Here is a 22,334-nt window from a genome sequence, read left to right on the forward strand (position 1 = left end):
ACAAAGAAGCAGTGCGATGAACGGTAAACTCTCCCAGGACCCTGGCAGACTGAGGGTGGGGTGAATTTAGTCATGACCCTGCTCCATGTGCCAATGATCCCTGTCTCTTTAAACAAGCCTCTGAGGTCTCTCAACATCTTTACCTCCACTAATACTGGTCCATCTCAATATCCCTTATTCTCTTCATATGAAGAAAGAATGGATAGACTCGGCTTGTACACACTAGAATTTAGAAGATTGAGGGGGGATCTTATAGAAACGTACAAAATTCTTAAGGGGTTGGACAGGCTAGATGCAGGAATATTATTCCCGATGTTGGGGAAGTCCAGAACTAGGGGTCACAGTTTAAGGATAAGAGGGGAAGTCTTTTAGGACCGAGATGATAAAAACATTTTTTACACAGAGAGTGGTGAATCTGTGAAATTCTCTGCCACAAAAGGTAGTTGAGGCCAGTTCATTGGCTATATTTAAGAGGGAGTTAGATGTGGCCATTGTGGTTAATTTGGAGAGAGAGGGATGGATAGATTGGATGATCAGCCCTGGTGTGCTTGGCCTCTCCTGCTCTTTTCTATGTTTCTCTATGTTTCTTTATTCTCTCTTCTATCAACTGGCCAAGACCAGGTTTCTCAGCTCTGTGTCATGGACACAAACATTGTATCGTCATCCTGCCATCCCTCTCCCACTATCAGGACTTTCCTCTCTCCACCGTTGCCATGCATTCATGGAGTCATACAGCATGGAGCCAGGCTCTTTGGCCCAACTCGCCCAAAACTCGCAATATGTCCCATCTACACGTCCCATCTGCCTGCATTTGGCCCATATCCCTCTAAACCTAACCCTATCTATGTACCTCTCTGAATCCTCTCTCTCTCTCTCTCTCTCTCTCTCTCACTCGACCACCAAGAGCCCCCACCTGCTCTCCAGCCCCCACCTGCTTCCATCTGCCGATCCTCTCCCTCCTCACCTGGTTCTATCATTTACCTGCCGATTCCTGCCTCACCCCTCCCTCTCATTCCTGTATACTGGCAATCACTTCTTTGCATTCTGTCCTGACAAAGAGACTTCACCCAAAATGTCGACTATTTATTTGGCTCCACGGATGCTGCTTGTCCCACTGAGTACCTCCAGCACACTATTTGTTTATGCTCCAGATTGCAGCATCTGCAGTCTCTTGTGTCCCCATTTTATCTTCTCTCCAATTTCCCCTTGTCATCTCATGTGCCTGCAAAGCTTATATCTGATGCATAGGACATCTCCCCGTCCCTATCCCTTTCCGCTTTCTATAGTTATGACTCCCTCACAACTCCATGGTTCACTCATTGATTCCCACACAAACAGGACAATTTGCAGAAGCCAATTAACCTACAAATCTGCACGTCTTTGGAATGTGGGAGGAAACCGGAGCACCCAGAGAAAACCCATGCGGTCACAGGGAGGACGTACTCTGTGGACTGCACATGTAGTCAGGATCGAACCTGGGTCTCTGCCACTGTAAGGCAGCAACTCTACACTGTGCCACTGTGCCACCGTGGAAACTCTGTCAAAGCTCTGGCATGAAATAGTGCACAGCATGATTCAGTATAAAGACTGAGCCAAGAATTTAATTGAGTAAGCCAAGAATTTAATTGTAAGGCAGCAACATCTATCACTGCATCACTGTGAAATGTCCTCTTTCTTTAGTGAACCTGGTTTTCCTCTTTCTTCTGTGAAAGCGATGGCGTAAATGGGTCCCTCACCCATGTCTCCACAGATCTGCTCTCACTTCCCCTCCCCCTCAGGCAGCATGAGGTTAGAGCTCCCCTGGTCCTCACCTTTCACCCCACCAGTCTCATTAGCTCATTATCCTATCTCAGTCCAGGAGCAGGCCATTCAGCTCATCAATCCTGCACATGTAAATCGAGACTGATTTGCATCCAATTAGGTTCTGCAACCTGTTAGTTGGCCACTGTAAATTGCACTTGAATGTACGTAGGTGAGCGATAGAATCTAGGCAGAGTTGAAGGGAATGTGGGGAGAATAAAGAAATAGGACAAAAGTAGGATTGATGTAAATGTGTTGCTGATGGTTGACATGAACTCGATGGGTCGAATGGTCTGCTTCCATGCTAAGCCTTGTAATGACTCTTTGACTCTATAACGAAGATAAAAAAAGAAAAACATGAAAATTTGTAAAGCACCTTGAAATTGATGTGAAAGACTCCACTGAACTCAGATGACCTTTAATGGAAAGATTTCTATCCCATCGTATGATGCTGAAGGTATTCCACTACTTGACTCAGGAATTCTGACCCTGGTTTGGAGTGGTCTCCGAGAGGATCTGCTTTAACCTATGTCACTCGTTGTGTTGCAGATATCCCAGCTGATGTCCGAGAATTGCCGGGAGGGATTGACTGAGGCTGTCCTGAACCGCTACAACTCAGACAAGCCGTCGGTGTACAGTTTCCCAAGCTCCCAGAGCACCTATGTGACCAGCGTGGCTTCAAGTGGGACCTCAGCAGCCGCCTCGTTCTTTGTCAGGTAAGGTCCCTACTTTATTGGTCACAATGGCTGTGCTGAAGTAAAAAAAGCTTCAGCTGGAACTGTGTGTTGACCAAAATGGAGGTGGCCAGGATGAATTGGACCCTTGGACGTGGAGAAGGCTACTCTGCAAATCAGGCAGCTTTTTTTGGAGAGAGAAACAAGGCTAAAATGCCAGCGTGGTTGACAACCATTCTTCAGAAATGACCCTAGAATAGAATATGTTTGGAAATATGTACATGCATTCTGAATAAAGTGCTCAGTTGAGTTAATTGGTCAACCAAACTAAGATAGCCCTCGTCTTTGGCCAGATGCGTCATCTTTAATTGGCCTCAGCACCCACAGGTGAAGAAGGGTAAAAGATGTCCAGTCTTCCGCCCCACAATTCCAACCTGGAGCATTCCTGGCTGTATATTTTCCTTGGTGAAATATTTTGTAGAATGACCACTTGGCCGGATGTCTGGCGGCATATTTCAGGGTGATGACTCCTCTCACTCATCAATAATGTTTGTGGAGGGCCAGTTTTAATCATGCACAATTCTTGGCTGAGGTGGTGCACAGAATAAGTAAAGAAAGAAGCGGCGGTGTAAGAGCATTCTGAAATAGATCAGAATCATTTTGCTGTGACATTTAATGAACTGTTGTTGTCCACATTGTATGAAGTCTGTGGAAACTGTCCCTAAGTTAAACCCAGAGGGAGAAAGCAAAACACCACCCTGGCTTTCTCTCAGGATCAAGGCCCACTTCCAAGAAGTGGAGATTGATGGTGGTTGCTCTGATAATCTATTTTTACCACAAATATCTAATGAAAACCCATTGCTAAATCTAGAGAAGTCCAAGGAGAACACCTCGTATGTTGCATGCAAGCCTATCAGCAATGATACCATGGTACAGTCACCTCTTCTCAGGCCAGCTAACCCCCCCCCCCACCCCCCCACCCTGCTGCACTGAAGGGGAGTCCATCCAACCTGCTTTGTTTCTGAAGATTCTCCCAATCCTTCATTTTAGGGCCTTAAGTCTCCTTGACAATAAAAAGTGATGTAGTACCTGTGGTATGGCACGTATTGTTCAGTCCCATTATTGTATTATCTATTTATCTCCCATTGTGGTATATACTGTATTTCATTACAGTGGTATAGCTATGGATGTACTGATTACCCCCACTGCTATATATACTTTATATACCCCACTGCAGTACATACTGCATTTTACCTATTTTGGTGTATATGGCATATCCTAATTGTGTGTACTGTATATCTCCCACTGTGATATGAACCATCATTGTGGTTTGTACTGTATGTCCCCACTGTGGTATGTACTGTATATCTTCCACTTTGGTGTGTACTATATTATGGGCTTGTTTTCTAGGGGGAGACTGGAAAGGCTGGACTTTATATGTGGGAGGCTGAGGGATAACCTTATTAAAGTATACAAAATCATAAGGGGCATGTGCGGTATGAAGTGAACGCTCAGAGTTGTTCCGCAGGGTAGAGGATTCTAATACTAGAGGCCACAAGCTCAAGGTGAAGGGGAAGAGATTTAAGAGGGACCTCAGGGGCAATGAAGGGCATGTTTCCATGCTGATTGTATATTCCAGACTGTGTGATATACTGTATATCCCCACTATGGTATGTTTGATATACGCTATGGTATGTGCTCCACTATGCCCCTTGTCATGAATGAATACTTGCCCTCCAACTGAAAGTTCTTTATTGAATTGTGTGAGTGTAGCATTAATAGTTATTTGTTAGACTTGGTCAGATGCCAGAGGGAAATCCAATCTTATTACAAGCTTTGGCAGTCAATAGTCCCAGTGTATGTGTTTTTCTCCACTCCTGTAATTACTGTTTCACCTCAAACATTAACCCTTCTACGCTCTTTCATTCAACACTTAATCTTTGTTAGGATTTTGTCAAATGAAGAGCAGACTTGGACTCATCAGCCTTTGACATTGCCCTTTCTTTGACCTGCCCCACTGGCTTCCACCACACCCCTACATTTCCTCTTGTTAGAGCAAGAACATCCTCACTAAATCCGACACACCATCTCCATGGAAACCATTGCACGGCACAATGTAGGCGCACAATCAAACTTTAGCAAATCACCATGTTGCTGTCTGTGTGGAGTTCGCACATTCTTCCCTGCATGGGTTTCCGCTAGGTCCTCCCGCATCCGAAAGATGTGCGGGTTGGTAAGTTAATTGGCTGCTGTAAATTGCCCCCAGTGTGTAGGTGACTGGGCGGAGCTGATGGATGTGTAACAGAGAACAGGTTACCAGGAAGTAGGGGGAATGGGTTGGTGGTGAGAGCCAGCAAAGATACAATCAGCTGGATGGTATAAGGAAAGGTGAATCGAAAATAAGTAAATAACAAAGGATACCTCTAAATAACTTTCTCCTCGGGCCTGATAGCTCACATTTGTTTGAAAGGGACTTTCCATTGAGGTATTAACTAACCCAATGGCCATTCCAGAGGTTGAATTCCCAGCTGAAACACTGGAAACTCTGTGGGAGTTCAGGTTGTTTTGAGTCCCCAGCAGTGTAGCAGAGAGGCAGACCAACCACATGGTGGAGGTTCCCCCTCAGCCTAGACCCCTGGAGATATCCTGAAACTCTGGAATTAGAAACTCTGGACAATTCTGACGTGACCAGAATGGTGCCTGAGACGAGGAGGGGAAGACAGACTGGAAACCTAAGGAAGGGAATAAGCTCTAATGGTGCTTTGGAAGGTGGTAAAGAGCTGTGTCTCCTGAGAGATGTTTAATCATTATCACATTCTGAATGCATTCCTGTTGGTCATTTGGAAAATGAGACTAGAATTGTTTAGTGATTTCTGCATCGATGTGAGAGGAATGAAATTACACTTATTCCCTCAGTAAGTAAAGCTTGAATTCCAACTAGTCTGGAGAAAAACGTATTAGAAATATTATTGGGAAAATATATATTGTTCTCCACAATCTGTGAATATTTATTGCAATATATTCTTCTGATCCTTTCTGCTTGGTGCAATAACAGTAAGTGACGGTAAGGCTAAAAATATGAAATACTTTGATTACCAAGGTGCAGAGAATGTGCAGATGGATCATTGTGCCCAACATCCCAGGTATCCTGTGGGTCTGAAGCTTTGCAATGTTATTGCATGATTTCACTAAAGGATAAGGCAGCGATAATTCAGTGCAAACTACATCTTAATACACAAGGTGGTCTGCTACTTGGTTGAGTTTGTTCAATTCTCCTCTTTCTTGCTTAAAAAAATGTAAGAGGGCAGTAAGTAACTTAATGGTGGGATAAATCCACGAATGGTCTTTGCCCTCAGTTCATTAGTGCATGAATACCCTACTATTTCCTTATGAGTTGTGCCTGACTGCATTCCTGGTGGTGATTTACCATGCTGTTCACTTGTATTGGTAGCTGCCCACACAGCTACAATGGGATCATCCCTTCAGGGAGTTACTGGATCCAGGGGAATTTGCAGCTGATAGGCTTCACTAGATGAGATGCAGGAAGGGGCAGCAGTCAGTCCCCTTTGTAAAGTGGCCGTCAGATGCCATGTAAAGTCATTCAATCCTTGTGTGTTTGATCCAGGTCTGCACTCTGCCGCCCCCTAGACACCTCCTCTAGCCAGTGCTTCCCCAGCCAATTAAATCTTCCAATCCTCACACTAAATCAACTCCTGAAATTCTCGAGTTCAGCAGAATGGAAAAGGAGTTTTCCACCCGGTAATGGGAGAGGGTGGTAGCAGTTAATTTTATCCTCTTTTATCATGCCTGTTGGACTCCAGAAGAATGGGTAGGTCTCCCTTCCTTGCTTGCTGGCCAACCATTCTCCGAATACCTGGCATCATGTTCAACCTGGACACAGGGGCCGCAGAACGTTTTTGAGAGTGGGGGGGCTGAGCGATCATTGATCACCGGCCTCGAGCGTACCTGGTGAGGGAGCGGAGTGGAGAGACCGAGCGGGGGGAGGGTGTGAGAGGGTGGCACAATTATTATTCCAGCCCGGGCAACTTAGGCAGCTTTTTAGGTTGACAAATGACAGTTTAGGTGGTCAATTTAAGACGGCTTGCATGACGCATGCGATAATGTGCTCAAACGAAGTAATGTGCTCAATGTGCTCAATGAAGCATTCACATATTATTTCTGCTTCAAATAAAGTCACAAACTAAACATATTCACCAATCAAGACATGATATACACCACAATGACATGCAGCAAAGTTACAATACAGTATCTCAACTCTTTTTACACATTGCAATTAATGCAATTTCTATTATTTCTTTCCACTTCCCAACAAAAATGTGGTTGGATTATTCAGCGTATGATCAACCTGTGTCAATAAATTCTGGACCACGGTAACATATATGCTTAACCATGCACACTACAGATTGATGCAAGCATGTTTTCTGTGAAGGACCGAAAATTATCATGACATGGCCATAGCATGGGTCGTTATTGCTATTGGTACAGAAACACTCTGGTCCCATATAATTTATCCACAACAAAATATACAGGTTTCAAGGAAATTTCTAAAGGCATTTTATGATAATAACTGTTAAAACCGACTATACCCATCTGACAGGTTAAACATTACACTAACTGACAAGAGATGGCCAAAGGACATAACTGCAGCAAATGTTCTTTTGGTAATACGTTTAAAGGTGTTAAAACACCACATTACCGGACATTTAGATTAGATATGTACATGTTGTGAACAGCAATGATAATACCCAGTTTGTACGCACCAGATTTAAAAAAAATTATTGATAAATGCTGTTTCCATCATTCCCACTTCCGAATTAACGTTAACATTTCAACTGAAATATCTCCTGACCAAATTTGTGACGTATATGACCGACTGTAGAAGTAAAACCTGGATAAATCCAACGTATAGTTATGAATGGTGCTCATTAAATAACTACAGTAATGATACTCCATATTAAGATCATTGATTTGCCGATAAAATGAATTCTGTAATAAAGTGTCAACGGTAGCAGTGACAATCGAACACTGCGGTTTTAATGTTTCACGTGTTCACAATTTAATTAATGGATTAAAACGAATAATAACATTGGGATTTAGAAACATAGAAACATAGAAAATAGGTGCAGGAGGAGGCCATTCGGCCCTTCGAGCCAGCACCGCCATTCATTGTGATCATGGCTGATCGTCCCCAATCAATAACCCGTGCCTGCCTTCACCCCAAATCCCTTGATTCCACTAGCACCTAGAGCTCTATCTAAATCTCTCTTAAATCCCAGTGATTTGGCCTCCACTGCCCTCTGTGGCAGGGAATTTAAAACACATTTGATTGCATTCCGTTATCAAACATAGTCAATTTTCGCTCTGAAGACATTTCCAGCACAGTAGGGTTGGGGGGGGGGGGGGGGGGGGGGGAGGGTAGGGGGGGTCTTTGGTCGCTGCTGTGCGGGGCCCGTCATTCGCTCCGACCCTTCATCATCCCACACCCCGTATCTTTACGTCCTTGCCACCGACACGAAACGTCACATTCCTTTTCTCCAGAGATGCTGCCTGACCCGCTGAGTTACTCCAGTTTTTCGCGTCTCTCTTCGGTATAATCCAGTATCTGTGTAACAATCCAGGCAAAATGGCTCCGCTTTTAGGTTGCCCGGCGGCACTTTGGATGGCCATTGGCACCCAGGCAACCGCTAATTTTGAGCCCTGTCTCTCTCTCTCTCTCTCTCTCTCTCTCTCTCTCTCTCTCTCGTGGCCAACTTTCTCTCTCTCTGGACTGTCTCTCTCTTGGGGCCTTCTCTCTCTCTCCCTCTCGGTGCCGACTCTCCCTCCCTCTCGAGGCTGACTCTCTTCTCTCTCAGGACCGTCGCTCTCTCTCTCTCTCTCTCTCTCTCTCTCTCTCTCTCTCCTCTCTCTCTCTCTCTCTCTCTCTCTCTCTCTCTCTCTCTCTCTCTCTCTCTCTCTCTCTCTCTCTCTCTCTCTCTCTCTCTCTCTCTCTCTCTCTCTCTCTCTCTCTCTCTCTCCTCTCTCTCTCTCTCTCTCTCGGCCCTCCCTCCCTCCCGCTTGGCGGCTAATCACAGCGCTTCGTTCACTACTCCATATATCGACTGTGAACCGCACTGTGATTGACCGCTGAGTGCAGGAGAGGGAGGGTTTTGGGGGGATAGTCAGTTTCCGCCACGGCTGGTCGTGGTTTTGCCGCGCTCACTGTAAGTAAGTAAGTAAGTACATTTTATTTATATAACACGTTTAAATCAACTCGCGTTGAAACCAAAGTGCTTTACATAAAAGAAATAATTAAGTTTCCGTACATCCATAGAAAAATGACTCCGCGCTTGTTCTGAGATTCTGGATGTCGGAGGTACTCAGAAGAAGAGAAAAATACGCCTGCGGGCCGGATAATTTCGGTTCATGTAGCATGTCTCGCCAAAAACGCGGAGGGGCTGCAGCCTCCACCCCCAGTCCCCCCGGACATTATGGGCCGAAGTGCCCGATCTCGTGGTGTATTGTTCCATGTTCTGTGCTTACACCTCCATCCCCTTAGATCATCTTAAAGACACTGTAGAACCAGAAGTTGATAGTGGGATATCTGATGTTCCCAGGAAATACCAAAACTCTGGGCAGCCACAGACAATGGAGGGCAGGATCTTTATTCCTGGGCCCTTGCAGCCAAAGTGTTGATAGGGCCTAGCTGCTCACAATGCCTTTGGCATGGTGGTGGGGGTGGGTGGGAGTTTGCACAGTTGTGCAAGAACTGATGGGAACCCTGTTGAGCAGGCTCGGAGTGACGACCAAGAAACATAGAAAATAGGTGCAGGAGGAGGCCATTCGGCCCTTCTAGCCAGCACCGCCATTCATTGTGATCATGGCTGATTGTCCCCTATCAATAACCCGTGCCTGCCTTCCCCCCATATCCCTCAACTCCACTAATCCCTGGAGCTCTATCTAAATCTCTCTTAAATCCATCCAGTGACTTGGCCTCCACTGCCCTCTGTGGCAGGGAATTCCATAAATTCACAACTCTCTGGGTGGGAAAGTTTTTTCTCACCTCAGTCTTAAATGACCTCCCCTTTATTCTAAGACTGTGGCTCCTGGTTCTGGACTCACTCCAAATTGGGAACATTTTTACTGCAAGGAAGGTCTGGTTCACTTGCGCTGAATTTGAAAGATGCTCAGACAAGCATCAGCTGTGCACATATCATGGAAATGGCACAACGTAGATTAATGCATTACAGTACTGAGTGTCTCTGCAACAATCTGACCACATGTCTAAAATGGAATTTTAATGAAGTGTTGAATTAGAAGGTTATTTAATCTTCAGAGAGAATGTGTAACTTGCATTAGCTGTATTGCAAATGTCCTTTCCTATGATCAGTCCAGATTCCCAAATAAATCAAAGGGCTTGTTACAGCATTCAGGATCTGCACAGGAACACACGGATGTGCCCTATTAAATGTCTCTGGGAATCAGCTCTTGGGAAGATGATACTCCAACGTTCACGCACTGCTTCTCCTGCTGCTTATTGTCTGGATTACATGGAGGGAACTGTGCAACGTGTTACAAATATTCCAGGAAATACAAAAGAAAAACCACAAACATGATTAAATGTCAGAACCCAATGAGCTGTACATTTGGAATCGTGTTTTCCATTTCAGCAAAGACCCAAGCGGTGGAGCAGTAATCATTACTCAGAATAACCATAGTAACAATATTGGCTGTAGATTGGACATAGCTAGTGACTTTTCAATAGCCCTTCACTGGGATGATTTGGCAGAGAGGAAAAGCAAATGGCTCAGACCACCTATTGTCTTCAGTCCTAATGATGGGTGCTAATGGGTCTGCAGGTTTAGAGTGAAATGTCATCATTTTGATAGTATCATTTAAGAGGCTATTAGAGAGGCTCATGGATATGCAGGGTTTGGAGGGATATGGATCCCGTTCAGCACGGACATGGTGGCCTAATGGGCCTATACCTGCACTATACAGTTCTAAGTTCTGTAATATTTGTACTTGCTCAAGGGAGCTTTGCCCCATAGAACAGTTTAGTGGGAGTTTCATTTTTTAGCCATTGAGGTTCCTAACTAAATCCCCAGCTCTCTCGTCTTTCTCTCCCCTCTCTCGTCATTCCCTGGATGTGAATATCCCATGGTCAAGTCAGCACTTATTGCCTGTCCCTGACTGGCCCTAAAACTGAGTGGCTTGCTAAGTCATTTAAAATTCGACCACAGTGGTGAGTCTAGAGTCCTGTACAATCCAGACCGGGTAGGGATGGCTTTTATTTTCCAGATTTAGTTATTGAATGAATGTTGTTGTTCTAGTAGGATCCATGCCTCTGAATCCTCCTCCAGCAGCTTGGCCTCTCTGCCACCATACTTTCTGATTTGCTTACATAAAAACATAGAAACATAGAAAATAGGTGCAGGAGTAGGCCATTCGGCCCTTCGAGCCTGCACCGCCATTCAATATGATCATGGCTGATCATCCAACTCAGTAGTCTGTACCTGCCTTCTCTCCATACCCCCTGATCCCTTTAGTCACAAGGGCCACATCTAACTCCCTCTTAAATATAACCAATGAACTGGCCTCAACTACCTTCTGTGGCAGAGAGTTCCAGAGATTCACCATTCTCTGTGTGAAAAATGTTTTTCTCATCTTGGCCCTAAAGGATTTCCCCTTTATCCTTAAATTGTGACCCCTTGTCCTGGACTTCCCCAAAATCGGGAACAATCTTCCTGCATCTAGCCTGTCCAACCCCTTAAGAATTTTGTAAGTTTCTATAAGATCTCCCCTCAATCTCCAAAATTCTAGCGAGTACAAGCCGAGTCTATCCAGTCTTTCTTCATATGAAAGTCCTGACATCCCAGGAATCAGTCTGGTGAACCTTCTCTGTACTCCCTCTATGGCAAGAATGTCTTACATATGAATTAGGAGCAGGAGTGGGTGTATTAAAAGAGCTACCAGAGGAGGTAGTTGAGGCAGGGACTATTGCAACATTTAAGAAACAATTAGACAGGTACATGGATAGGACAGGTTTGGAGAGATGTGGGCCAAACGCAGGAAGGTGGTGCTAGTGTAGATGGGACATGACGGTCGATGTGGGCAGGTTGGGCTGAAGGGCCTGTTGTGTGACTATGACTCTGTGAGTAGGCCACTTAGCCCTTCAAACCTGCCCTGCCAATCATTGAGATTGAGACTCTTCTGATTGTAACCTCAACTCTGGCTCCTTATTTTTAAAGTGACCATTGGTTCCTGATTCTCCCACAAGTGGAAACATCCTCTCCATAACCATTCATTTCAAGCCCTTGGAATGCTTAAATAGCTGGAATAAAAATCTTGGACACAGCATACACTTCCTGCCTCATTCCCCGAGGTCAGAATGTTTTGAATGTACTTTTGCACAAATTGCCGTCAATTATTACATTTGGATTCAGTTGCAGCCTCTGGCCACCAGGTGGCACTGTGAAGTGAGTTTGCAAACTCACCGTGGCCATCTTGCTCTGGCCACCAGTCTGCTGACCCATTGGTTTACCAACTGGACGTTTAATTGGCGAGAAAACGCTTTGGCCAGCTGAATTCATGTCACCTAACGGCTCAGGACATTAGCCCTTCGGTTATTGGGATGAGAAGCAAAATCAAAGTCTTCTTCACAAGAGGGCTGCGTGTTGGAACCATAGCAATTGGCTGGCAGAAGTCACCTGCAGAGAGCTTCCGACTGTCCTGACCTTAACTGGGCTGTGCCAGCTGAAGTTGGAAGATTGAAAGGCAGGTACGTTCAAACTATGGGAATGGGCAGTCCCTCCTTGAACAGAGGAAAAGATTCAAGGCAATGTCATTGTCTCAAGAAAGTACTGTCTTATGTCAGGAAGCGCAGCAGTTGGCAGAGCAGTTGGAGAAAGTGTACCACAGAGTAGACCAGGACACTGCGATGGAAACTGAATGAAAGTTGAGTTTAAAATTGATATTACGTATAGTCTTCAAAACATGATGAAGTTTGGAATAATCTGATATAATGAGGTTAGAACATTGGGAACAGTTATTTACAATGTAGTTAGAATCCACATTGAGGAAGTTAATATACAAGAGGGATAAGCTTGGGTGCAATGAAAACTATTGCTCATGCTTGAGTAACCTGCAGGCCCCTGTGCACTCTGGCCTGTTGAACACTAAACTTGTTAATGACATGGAGACAGACACAAAATGCTGGAGTAACTCAGCGGGACAGGCAGCTCTCTGGAAAGAAGGAATGGGTGACGTTTCGGATTGAGGCCCCTTGACCTGAAACGTCACCCATTCCTTTTCTCCAGCGATGCTGCCTATCCTGCTGAGTTATTCCAGCATTTTGTGTCCATCTTCGGTTTAAACCAGCATATGCAATTCCTTCCTACACAATGACATGGAGAGTCTGTTCATCACTATTCCTATAACAGCAAAGTTCACTGAGAAAACCATTGAGCTCCTTCCTCAGATGGTAGTACATCAGGCTGGCTAAGATTTGCCTGTAGCATATTTTCACACTGTATTTTCTTACAAAATTGATGGAGGCCCTTCAAGTCGCTGCTGATGATCAGATCAATTCCATGAATCCAATTCCTCATTGGGAATTGGCAGTTCCGCATTTGAGAATGGATGATCATTTTGTGGATCACATGCACTCACTCAGATCACAAGAGAGCCCCCGAGCTTCCCATTTCCTGCCACTTTAATTCTCCATCCCATTCCCACTCTGACCTATCTGTCTGTGGCCTGGTACCATGAGGCCCAAGCTTGAGGAGCATCAACTTAGCCACCAGGAGTCAATATTGAATTCTCCAACTTTAGTTAACTCACACCTTCTTTCTGTCTGTATCTACCCTGTCATCATTTTGGCTCAGGTTTTCTTTGTTAATATATGGACTGGTCTACTGGGTATATACCACAATATTACCTATGGTGTTGCATTATGCAGATAAAGAAACTTAGCCTGATCTTAACTAAACCTTCTCTGCCACGTTGGGCAATTGGTCTTGCCTTATTGGAGATATTCCCTCTGTTCTACTCATCCATCTACCACTTTCTCTACTACCTAAACCTAGCTTGCTTATTCTCTTTAAAAAAGACAAAAAGTACTGGAGTAACCAAGTGGGCTAGGCGCATCTCTAGAGAACATGGATAGGTGACATTTCGGATCAGGAATCTTCATCAGACTGAGATACTTTTGTTTATTCTCTTTCCTAGTTCTGATGAAAGGGCGCCGGACCTGATACATTAACTCTTTCCTTTTCCACAGATGCTGCCTGACCTGCTGAATGTTTCCAGTACTTTCTGATTTTATGCCTACAAATAATTTTCACACGCTCATCAATTCCCCCGGATTCTCCTACCTCCCGTCACATGAGAGATAATTCATGGTACTTAATTAACCCTATCAACCAGCAAGTCTTTGGGATGTGGAATGTGGCAGGAAACTAGGAGCAAATCCACACATTCACAGAGGGTGTGCAGACTCCACACAGCCAACACTGCAGGTCAGGATCGAACCTGGTTTGCTCGAACAGCGGCTGTTCAGATGTGTTACCGCTCTCAAACCAAGTTTGTAAATTTCAATCTTTATTTCTTCAAAAACCTTGAAGTTTAGCAAAGGAAATTGGCACAGCGCCGTTCCCAGTTTCAAACTTGAGAATATGATAAACAATGAGGAAGACATGAATACATTGCACACGATCGACTGGTTAAATGGGCAGTGATGACAGATGAAATTTAATACAGAGAAGTGTGAAGTGATACATTTGGCAGAAAGGCAATACAGACTACATGAGAGTCTAAGGAGCGAGCTGGAACAGAGGGAGCTGGGTACACAAGTCTGTATATTCTGGAAAGTGGCAGGGCTTATCGAGAGGAAGTGGTGAAAAAAGCATATGGGATCCTGGGATTTATAAAGAGATGCAGTGATTACAACAGCATGGAAGTTGTGTTGAATCTGTACTCTTAACTCCACCTCAATCAGTTAATCCATTAATGCACTTTAATTTTTGTTGCACTTCAGATTTTGCTTACAACAAACTTTGCACCATTCTGCTGTTTTGCTTCCATCGTTGTAGTTATTGTATATATATTATCGTGTATATTGTGGTTAACCTTTGTGCAGACAAGGAATTTCATTGCATCCTGGCGTATATTCCCTTGACTCAAGAATAGTCTCAACCCAAACCGTCACCCGTTCCTTCTGTCCGTAGATGACTTTCCCACTGAGTTACTCCAGCATCTTGTGTATGTATGTCATATATGTGTGTGTCTCTTTCTCTCTCTCTCTCTATATATATCTCTCATATATATATCATCTTCCCCTCCATCCCCATCCCCCTCCCAGTGTAAGATGAAATGTATTTCCTTTTTGGTGATTAGTCATACAGCACGGAACTTGGCACTTTGACCCAACTCGTCTGGACTGACAAAAATGCCCTAACCAAGCTAATCCCATTTGCCAGCTCCTGGCCCATATCCTCCAATTCTTTCCTATCCATTTACCTGTCCAAATATTGAAAATGCTATTATTATTCCTCCACCAACTACTTCCTCTGACAGCACGTTCCATATACCCACCGCCCTCTGTGTGAAAATGTTTCCTCTCAGGTTCCTATGAACCTTTTCTCTCAAGTTCTTCCCCGTATCCTGGGAAGAAGACCCTGTGCATTCACTTTTATCTACTCCCCTCATGCACAGATTTGACTGAAATTCTCTCTTTGTCTGCCTTTGTCTGTCTTTGTCACAGAATAAACAGGAAGACGTTTTCTTTCACCAGTATCGTAAAATGTCCTTCGGGTCAGACTTTTAATCTAGCATGTGTCCTTGGCTATTTATGTCTGTGAGATTTCTTTAAACAGCAGTTAGGTTTATTCAGCAGGGTGGATAGTTTGGTTGTGCCTGCAGTCTCAGGGGTTTCTATCAGTAATGCCATTAGATGTACTGCACATCAGTTTGCACACTCCATAAACCCCCAGGAGTCGCTTACATCCACTGTTGGATGCAACCTCTGTTGTAATTCTGAATCATTTAGTTGCACGGTACTGTGGTGTAATCTTAGTGCATTACATACAAATATCCTTATATCATCCTCTGAGAGAGGCTGGCTCCCGAACAATCAAAAATTAGCTGTCAAACTCAAGTGTTTTGAAACCTTATCCACATGGATTGTTGAAGGAAGCTGCCAGCAAAGGAGAACACAATGAAATGGTTTCATGCCTTAGCACAAAATAAACTTGAACTAAATGGCTTACTTGAATCAACCGCATTAGTATGGGTCTGAATTCACCTATAGTCGCAGATACAATTTCATGCTTAAAAGGCATTTGGACAGGTACTTGGATTGGAAAGGAATAGAGGCATTTGAGTTTAATGCAGGCAAATAGGATTAGTATAGATAGGCATCACTGCCAGCATGGACTAGTTAGGCCATAGGGTGCGTTTCCATGCCAAACAGCTCTAGGGTTTTTTAATGCTATATCAGGACAGGAGAGCAGACTTCCTTCCATAGAGGACATCAATGAACTAGTCGCTTTCTTATGACAATCCAGTACTTTCAGAACATCAGTATGGATGATGTCTGAAGGAGGGTTCCGACCCGAAACGTCACCCATCCTTTTTCTCCAGAGATGCTGCGTTACTCCAGCACTTTGTGTCCTTCTTGTTTTGTTTTTAAATCCCAGTTTTATTTTTATTTATTTGAATTAAAGATCTTCGGTTTTCATGTTGGATTTTTAACTCGCCCCCTCATAATTGCTCCCAAGCCACTGGTTACTCATCTAACTGCTGTCCTGTTGCATCCTTTGAACTGAGGCCACTTCAATGAAACATCCACCATACTGAGGGCTGTTCAACGACAATGAAAAAATGGTGATATGGGGACGTGCAGGTGGGGATGATCCCATGAGTTTACTGCCCTCATTTTCCAAGCAGTTGCGATTGTGACATTGAAGAAGGGTCATTGAGTTGCTGCAGTGCATTCTGTTAATAGAATTGCTGTTGGTTTGTTGGGGTGTTTATATTGTTATCTTGAGCTCTGTGGAATTGGCTGCATCTTAGCCAGTAGCATTCACATCTAAAGTCAGTTCAAGTTCCTCTGAAGAAAGGGGACAGATTTATAGCCTGGTCCTCCAGTGCAGTGCAGAGGGCACTAACGGGCATTGCTGCAGTTACCACCCCTTGGATGGAGTGTCAGCCTGAAGTCCATCTGCTCTCTCGGGCTGCTGTGAAAGATCCCACGGGAGATATCTCATTTTCCAGGTCACTATCTATATCTCAAAATTACAATGAAAGAGTATCAAGTCGTTATTTCAGCACTGGTTGTGGGAGCCTGCTATGCACAACTTAAGGTTATATTTCTTTCCTTACAATGGCGACTACATTTCAGAAATATTTAATTTCCTTAAAAGTATTTCACTGGTGATCCCAATGGTGAAAGGTTCCCGTTCACACTTTAAACAAAGAAAAAACATATTTTGTATTGACACAGCATCAAATGGTGAAAGGGGGAGGCAAGGTTGCTTTTGTTTTCTTCATTCATTTTACTGGATCTGGTCATCAGTGGCAAGACAAGTAACTATTACCTATTATCGTGTCTCCATTTTACTGCCTATCCCCAACTGCTTCAAACAAGAATCCAAATTCGCTGTGGGTCTGTGGACAGGTGATTGATCAATCCTGGAGTTTCATCGCCACCATCGCTGAGACTAGCTGGAGATTTTTAATTTCAGATTATTAACTGATTTTTAAATGCCACAGACACTATCTTGCAATTTGAACTCAAGTCTGTCAATGTGACTCTAGATCGCTGAATTACTGGACCAGTAACATCATCTCCCCACCACCACTGTACCCAGTTTAAGCATCACACACTGCAGCTCAATATCCAATTATCAACGCTAGCTTGTGGAATGACTCTTCACAACTGAATTCAATTGTTCATTTAATTGAAAAATTGGTACTAAGAGCAGCACAGACTCTGCCAATGAAGAGGTTTTAATGTGAAACCTTCTGCTGTTTTCCTATTTAATGTGTAATCTTAGCTTTAGAGCCTTAAAATAAAATGCCAGTACCAATGTAGTAATGTAATTCTTTATACAATGTTAATTATTCTCCTTCACGGATTTTAATTAACAGTTTATAGGTGAATGCTTAAGCTTTAATTGGGCATCTGGATGTAGACAGTTACAAAGAGTGGAAGGTAAAAGTCTATATTGAACACAATTAATATTGGGAATGTTTAATTTACCCCTCAGTGATAAAGATTGTATATAGTAATGTGTGTAGTATTTGTAAAATTTGCTCCCCGGTGATTGATTTACACAAGAAAATGCATCAGCTTTAATATTGACGAAAACAATATGCTGCTGAAGGTAACAACACGTGGTTACTCTCCATAATGTATGTCAATGATAAGCTATTTATGGTTTTAATGATGTGTTGTTGGTGTTAAATGGGCCATTGTTGACATTGATGAGTCCAATTGATATTTAAGGAATGGGATTGGTGTGGATAGTGTTTTATTGGCTATCACGGTGCATTATTGATATTCATTGAGCATCGCTAATAGTGATGTCTCATTATTGATAAAAAATATAGTGATGTCTCATTAATGATAAAAATATGTTGTTGATATTTATGGTGTCTTATCTGTCAGTAATGTGTTAATGGTGCATTATCGGTGTTAATAGCACAATTAATGAAAGACTTGTTGGTTAATAGTAAGATATTAATAATAGTAGTGTGTGACCACTGATGCGTTGTTGGGTTAATGATGTGCAATTATTGTATAAAATTGTCGATGTCTGCTTCTAGTGCCCTATTCTTCCACTTCATACCTTCATCACAAAGCAACTCAGTTGAATGGGTTTCAACAGGTAGTAACAGCTGCCTAATACCACAGTTAAATGGCCATTCTACACTTGAGAGCCAGGGCAGTGATGGTTGGCTGACCATTTAGTTGTGGGAGGGGATCAAATCTGAGATCATATCCGCCCCCACAAACTTTAATATGCAGCTGATCTTTATGATCATGTTGGTAAATGGTCGAAGGTTACCTTGGAGAGGGACTATATGATTAACATTCATTGATTCAGTTCTTTGAGGATGTGACAAATATGGTTAATAGGGAAATACAGTTTATAGTGTATGTGAAGCAACATACAATCTACTGCAAAGACATACAGGTTTGTAGGTTAATTAGCTTTGTATAAATGTAAAATTGGCCACAGTGTGTGTATGATAGTGTTAAAGTGCGGGGATCGCAGGTCGTTGAATACCCAGTGGGCCGAAGGGCCTGTTTCCGTGCTGTATCTCTAAACCAAACTAAATTATATCTATCAGTGGGTCAAGCAACACTTGTGGAGGGATAGGGATTGTTGACGGTCTGGGTTTAAACCATACATCAGCACCCTGCATTGTGGTGTATATGGCCCTTCAGAAAGCTTATAACATGGAACTATATAAAAGGCTATTGAAAAAGCATTTAAATTATGGTAACAACGCTAATATTCAGATGTCTGAACCACTGATTAGAAGACGAGTTGGCATTGGAGTATAGAAGGTAGGGAGCTTAATTTCAAGTAATTCAATAAAGATTCTGGGAAAAGGGGTTACTCTGCTAGTCAACTTGACTTTTAACTGATGACCTAGGTCATCAGTTCAAGGGTATTTGGTGATTATCCAATAAGTGAAACTTTGTTGGTGAATTCTTCATTTCTCTTATCTCTGAAGACCACTCATTCCATTGCAAGTCTCAGAGTGTCCTCATCAACCCCATTGTCCGCTTGATTCATGTTAATTATTTGCTCTGAGATGTGCATCAGCTTGCCCATAATTCTCCTCCCACTCACCAACATTGAGTATAGGTGATACGTTGGCTAATTTAACAGCACATGTTTTGGGATGCAGAAGAAAATCGGAGCACCCAAAGGGAACCCGACATGGAAGCGGGAGAATGCGCAAACACCATGCAGACAGCACTGGAGGTTGGGGTATCCCAGGGGTGGGGAGATAACAGCACTAGCTGCTACATCCCCTGTTCTGTGAAAGAATGAAATGAAGTCTGGCTAGAGCAAAAGGGACCCGAGGTTTCAACCTGTTTACATAAAGGATGTGGTATACGGAACAAGCTTCCAGAGGAACGGGTAGAAGCAAGTGCAATTGCGACATTTAAAAAACACTTGGATGGGTACATGGTTTGGAAGGATATGGGCCAGGGACTGGCAAATGAGACTAACTCAGTTAGTCAACTTGGTCGGCATAGATGGGTTGGACTTAAGGGCCAATTTCTGTGCTGTGCAGCTCAATAACTCGAGTGGTGAATTAGATCAAAAATGAGCTGGAAGGAAACAGAAACCTGGAGTCAAAGCAAAGGTGTTGGAAATAGTTCCCAGTTCTTTGTGCTCATGGTTCTGGGTCTGATCTGTTCAGATCTGTCATTTACCCAACAGGACAAATGGTCCACTAATGTGCCATCAGCCTTCTTTGAACAGTATTTGTATAAAGCACCTATGCTGTCAGTTTACTTGTTGCCTTGATTAGAACAGTACAAAATAGGGATAGGCCTTTGAGGCCTATGCTGTTGAAGACTATGGGTGTACCAGTCATATACTGTGAAGCCACCGTTGAACTGCTGTTGGTAAAAATTAGCAGAATGCATTGAGTCACAGACATTTTTCCAGAGAACTCGAAATGGAAATCTGAGTGGTGAAGAGATCAGAGGTCAGCTCATGCAGCAATAACTCGATAGTGGTCAAACAATTTGTGGAACTTTTGTATTGATTGCGGCTCCCTAGTACATGTGCATAATGGTCCAGTTGTCAATTAATCACATTTACTTTCTGTATAAAGGGTAACATTTGTACAGCTCATTATTCTTTCAGCCATTATGTTTGGGTAAATACAATTTAAAGCACTTCAGATTGCAATGGTCAGTTCTTGTGGATAGACGTCCCTTGGGATTGCATTTTTCGACCTCAAATCCCAAAAGATGATCACGTCCACTGTCAGGGAGCATCTTTCAGTATTTGTTAAAATCATTCTTCCTGAAAACTATTGCAAGTGAGTCTGTTACCAGGCTGGAATGCAAATGCGGTACAGAGAAAGAAATTGTGGGACTTGCCCTTGATGCAGGGAGGTCATATTGAGTTAAAAGATCAACCATGATCCTGAGTAATGGCAGAGAGAGCACAGCAGGGTGGGGACTAGAGGGACGGGAAATGGACAACTCCAGCATCTATTTCTTATGTTCTGCCACAGCAAAAAGTGTGATACCCTGTGCACAGTGCACCTACTGCAGAGCAATGCATTGCCCTCTGCATTACATTGTGCCCATTGTACACAGTGCACCTACAGCCAGGGCAATTCCCTACCCTCTGCATTACTGTGTCCATTAGATTGCTGGGGTAAGGTGGCAGTCAGAGTATTACCTCGTACTCAGTACACATATGGACTATATTACAGGGTGACAGACTGCCTGATCCTGTACTTATCATACATAGGGCACTGAATGACAGGCAGGCTGATACACTTCATTCTGTTTTTAATACTTAAAGATATTAACTTGCAGATTGCCTCATTTCTAAAACACGCAGGCACTGACTGCTAGGGTGAAGAACATGCTTTTATGTTGTGCCTTTCACAACCTTAACATCCCAATAAACTGAAATCTAAACAAAATGATTATGTTCTCATGGGTGGGATGGAGAATTAAAGTAGGAGGCAACATGAGCTCTGGGTTGCTCCTGCAGTTACCCAGACCACATTTTCCATCCCAGTCCCACTGTGACTTCTCTGTCTATGGCCTCCTGCACTGTCCTAATGAGGTCCAACGTAAGCTGAAGGAACAGCACCTCATCTTCCGTCCGGGCACATTGCTACCTACATTGCTACCTGCAAGATTCAGGGTCAAATTAGCAGAAGGACCTCTTTGCTCCTATATTCGATTCCTCTTGTTACAAAGGCCAACATGCCATTCGCTTTCTTCACTGCCTGCTGTACCTGCATGCTTACTTTCATAGACTGATAAACAAGGACCCCAGATCCCGTTGTACTTCCCCTGTTCCCAACTTGACGACATTTAGATAGTAATCTGTCTTCCTGTTTCTGCTACCAAAGTGGATAACCTCACATTTATCTGCATTAAACTTCCATCTGCCATGCATCTGCCCACTCCCCCAACCTGTACAAGTCACCCTGCATTCTCATAGCATCCTCCTCACAGTTCACACTGTTACCCAACTTGGTGTCATCTGCTAATTTGCTAATGTTACTTTGAATCCCTTCATCCAAATCATTGATGTATATTGTAAATAGTTGCGGTCCCAGCACCGAGCCTTGCGGTACCCCACTAGTCACTGCCTGCCATTCTGAAAGGGACCCGTTAATCCCTACTCTTTGTTTCCTGTCTGCCAACCACTTCTCTATCCATGTCAGCACTCTACCCCCAATACCATGTGCCCTAATTTTGCCCACTAATCTCCTATGTGGGACCTTATCAAATGCTTTCTGAAAGTCCAGGTGCACTACATCCACTGGCTCTCCCTTGCCCATTTTCCTAGTTACATCTTCAAAAAATTCCAGAAGATTAGTCAAACACGATTTCCCCTTCGTAAATCCATGCTGACTCAGACTGATCCTGTTACTGCTATCCAAATGTTCGGCTATCTCATCTTTTATAATTGATTCCAGCATCTTCCCCACCACTGATGTCAGGCTAACTGGTTTATAATTCCCTGTTGTCTCTCTCCCGCCTTTCTTAAAAAGTGGGATAACATTAGCTACCCTCCAATCCACAGGAACTGATCCCGAGTCTATAGAACATTGGAAAATTATCACAATGGCCTAATT

At 43.5% G+C, this 22,334-nt stretch overlaps 1 protein-coding gene across 1 annotated transcript in view; it reads left to right on the forward strand.

The window, feature by feature from the left end:
- kif26ba (kinesin family member 26Ba) overlaps positions 1–22,334 on the forward strand; it is a 254,658-nt gene that overhangs the window by 111,981 nt on the left and 120,343 nt on the right. Inside the window, exon 4 of the mRNA XM_055639279.1 lies at positions 2,350–2,516. Coding sequence (XP_055495254.1) covers positions 2,350–2,516 — 167 coding nt within the window. The remainder of the gene's footprint in view (positions 1–2,349; positions 2,517–22,334) is intronic.

This window comes from Leucoraja erinacea, chromosome 8 (genome assembly GCF_028641065.1).
Source record: "Leucoraja erinacea ecotype New England chromosome 8, Leri_hhj_1, whole genome shotgun sequence".
NCBI classification, from domain to species: domain Eukaryota; kingdom Metazoa; phylum Chordata; class Chondrichthyes; order Rajiformes; family Rajidae; genus Leucoraja; species Leucoraja erinaceus.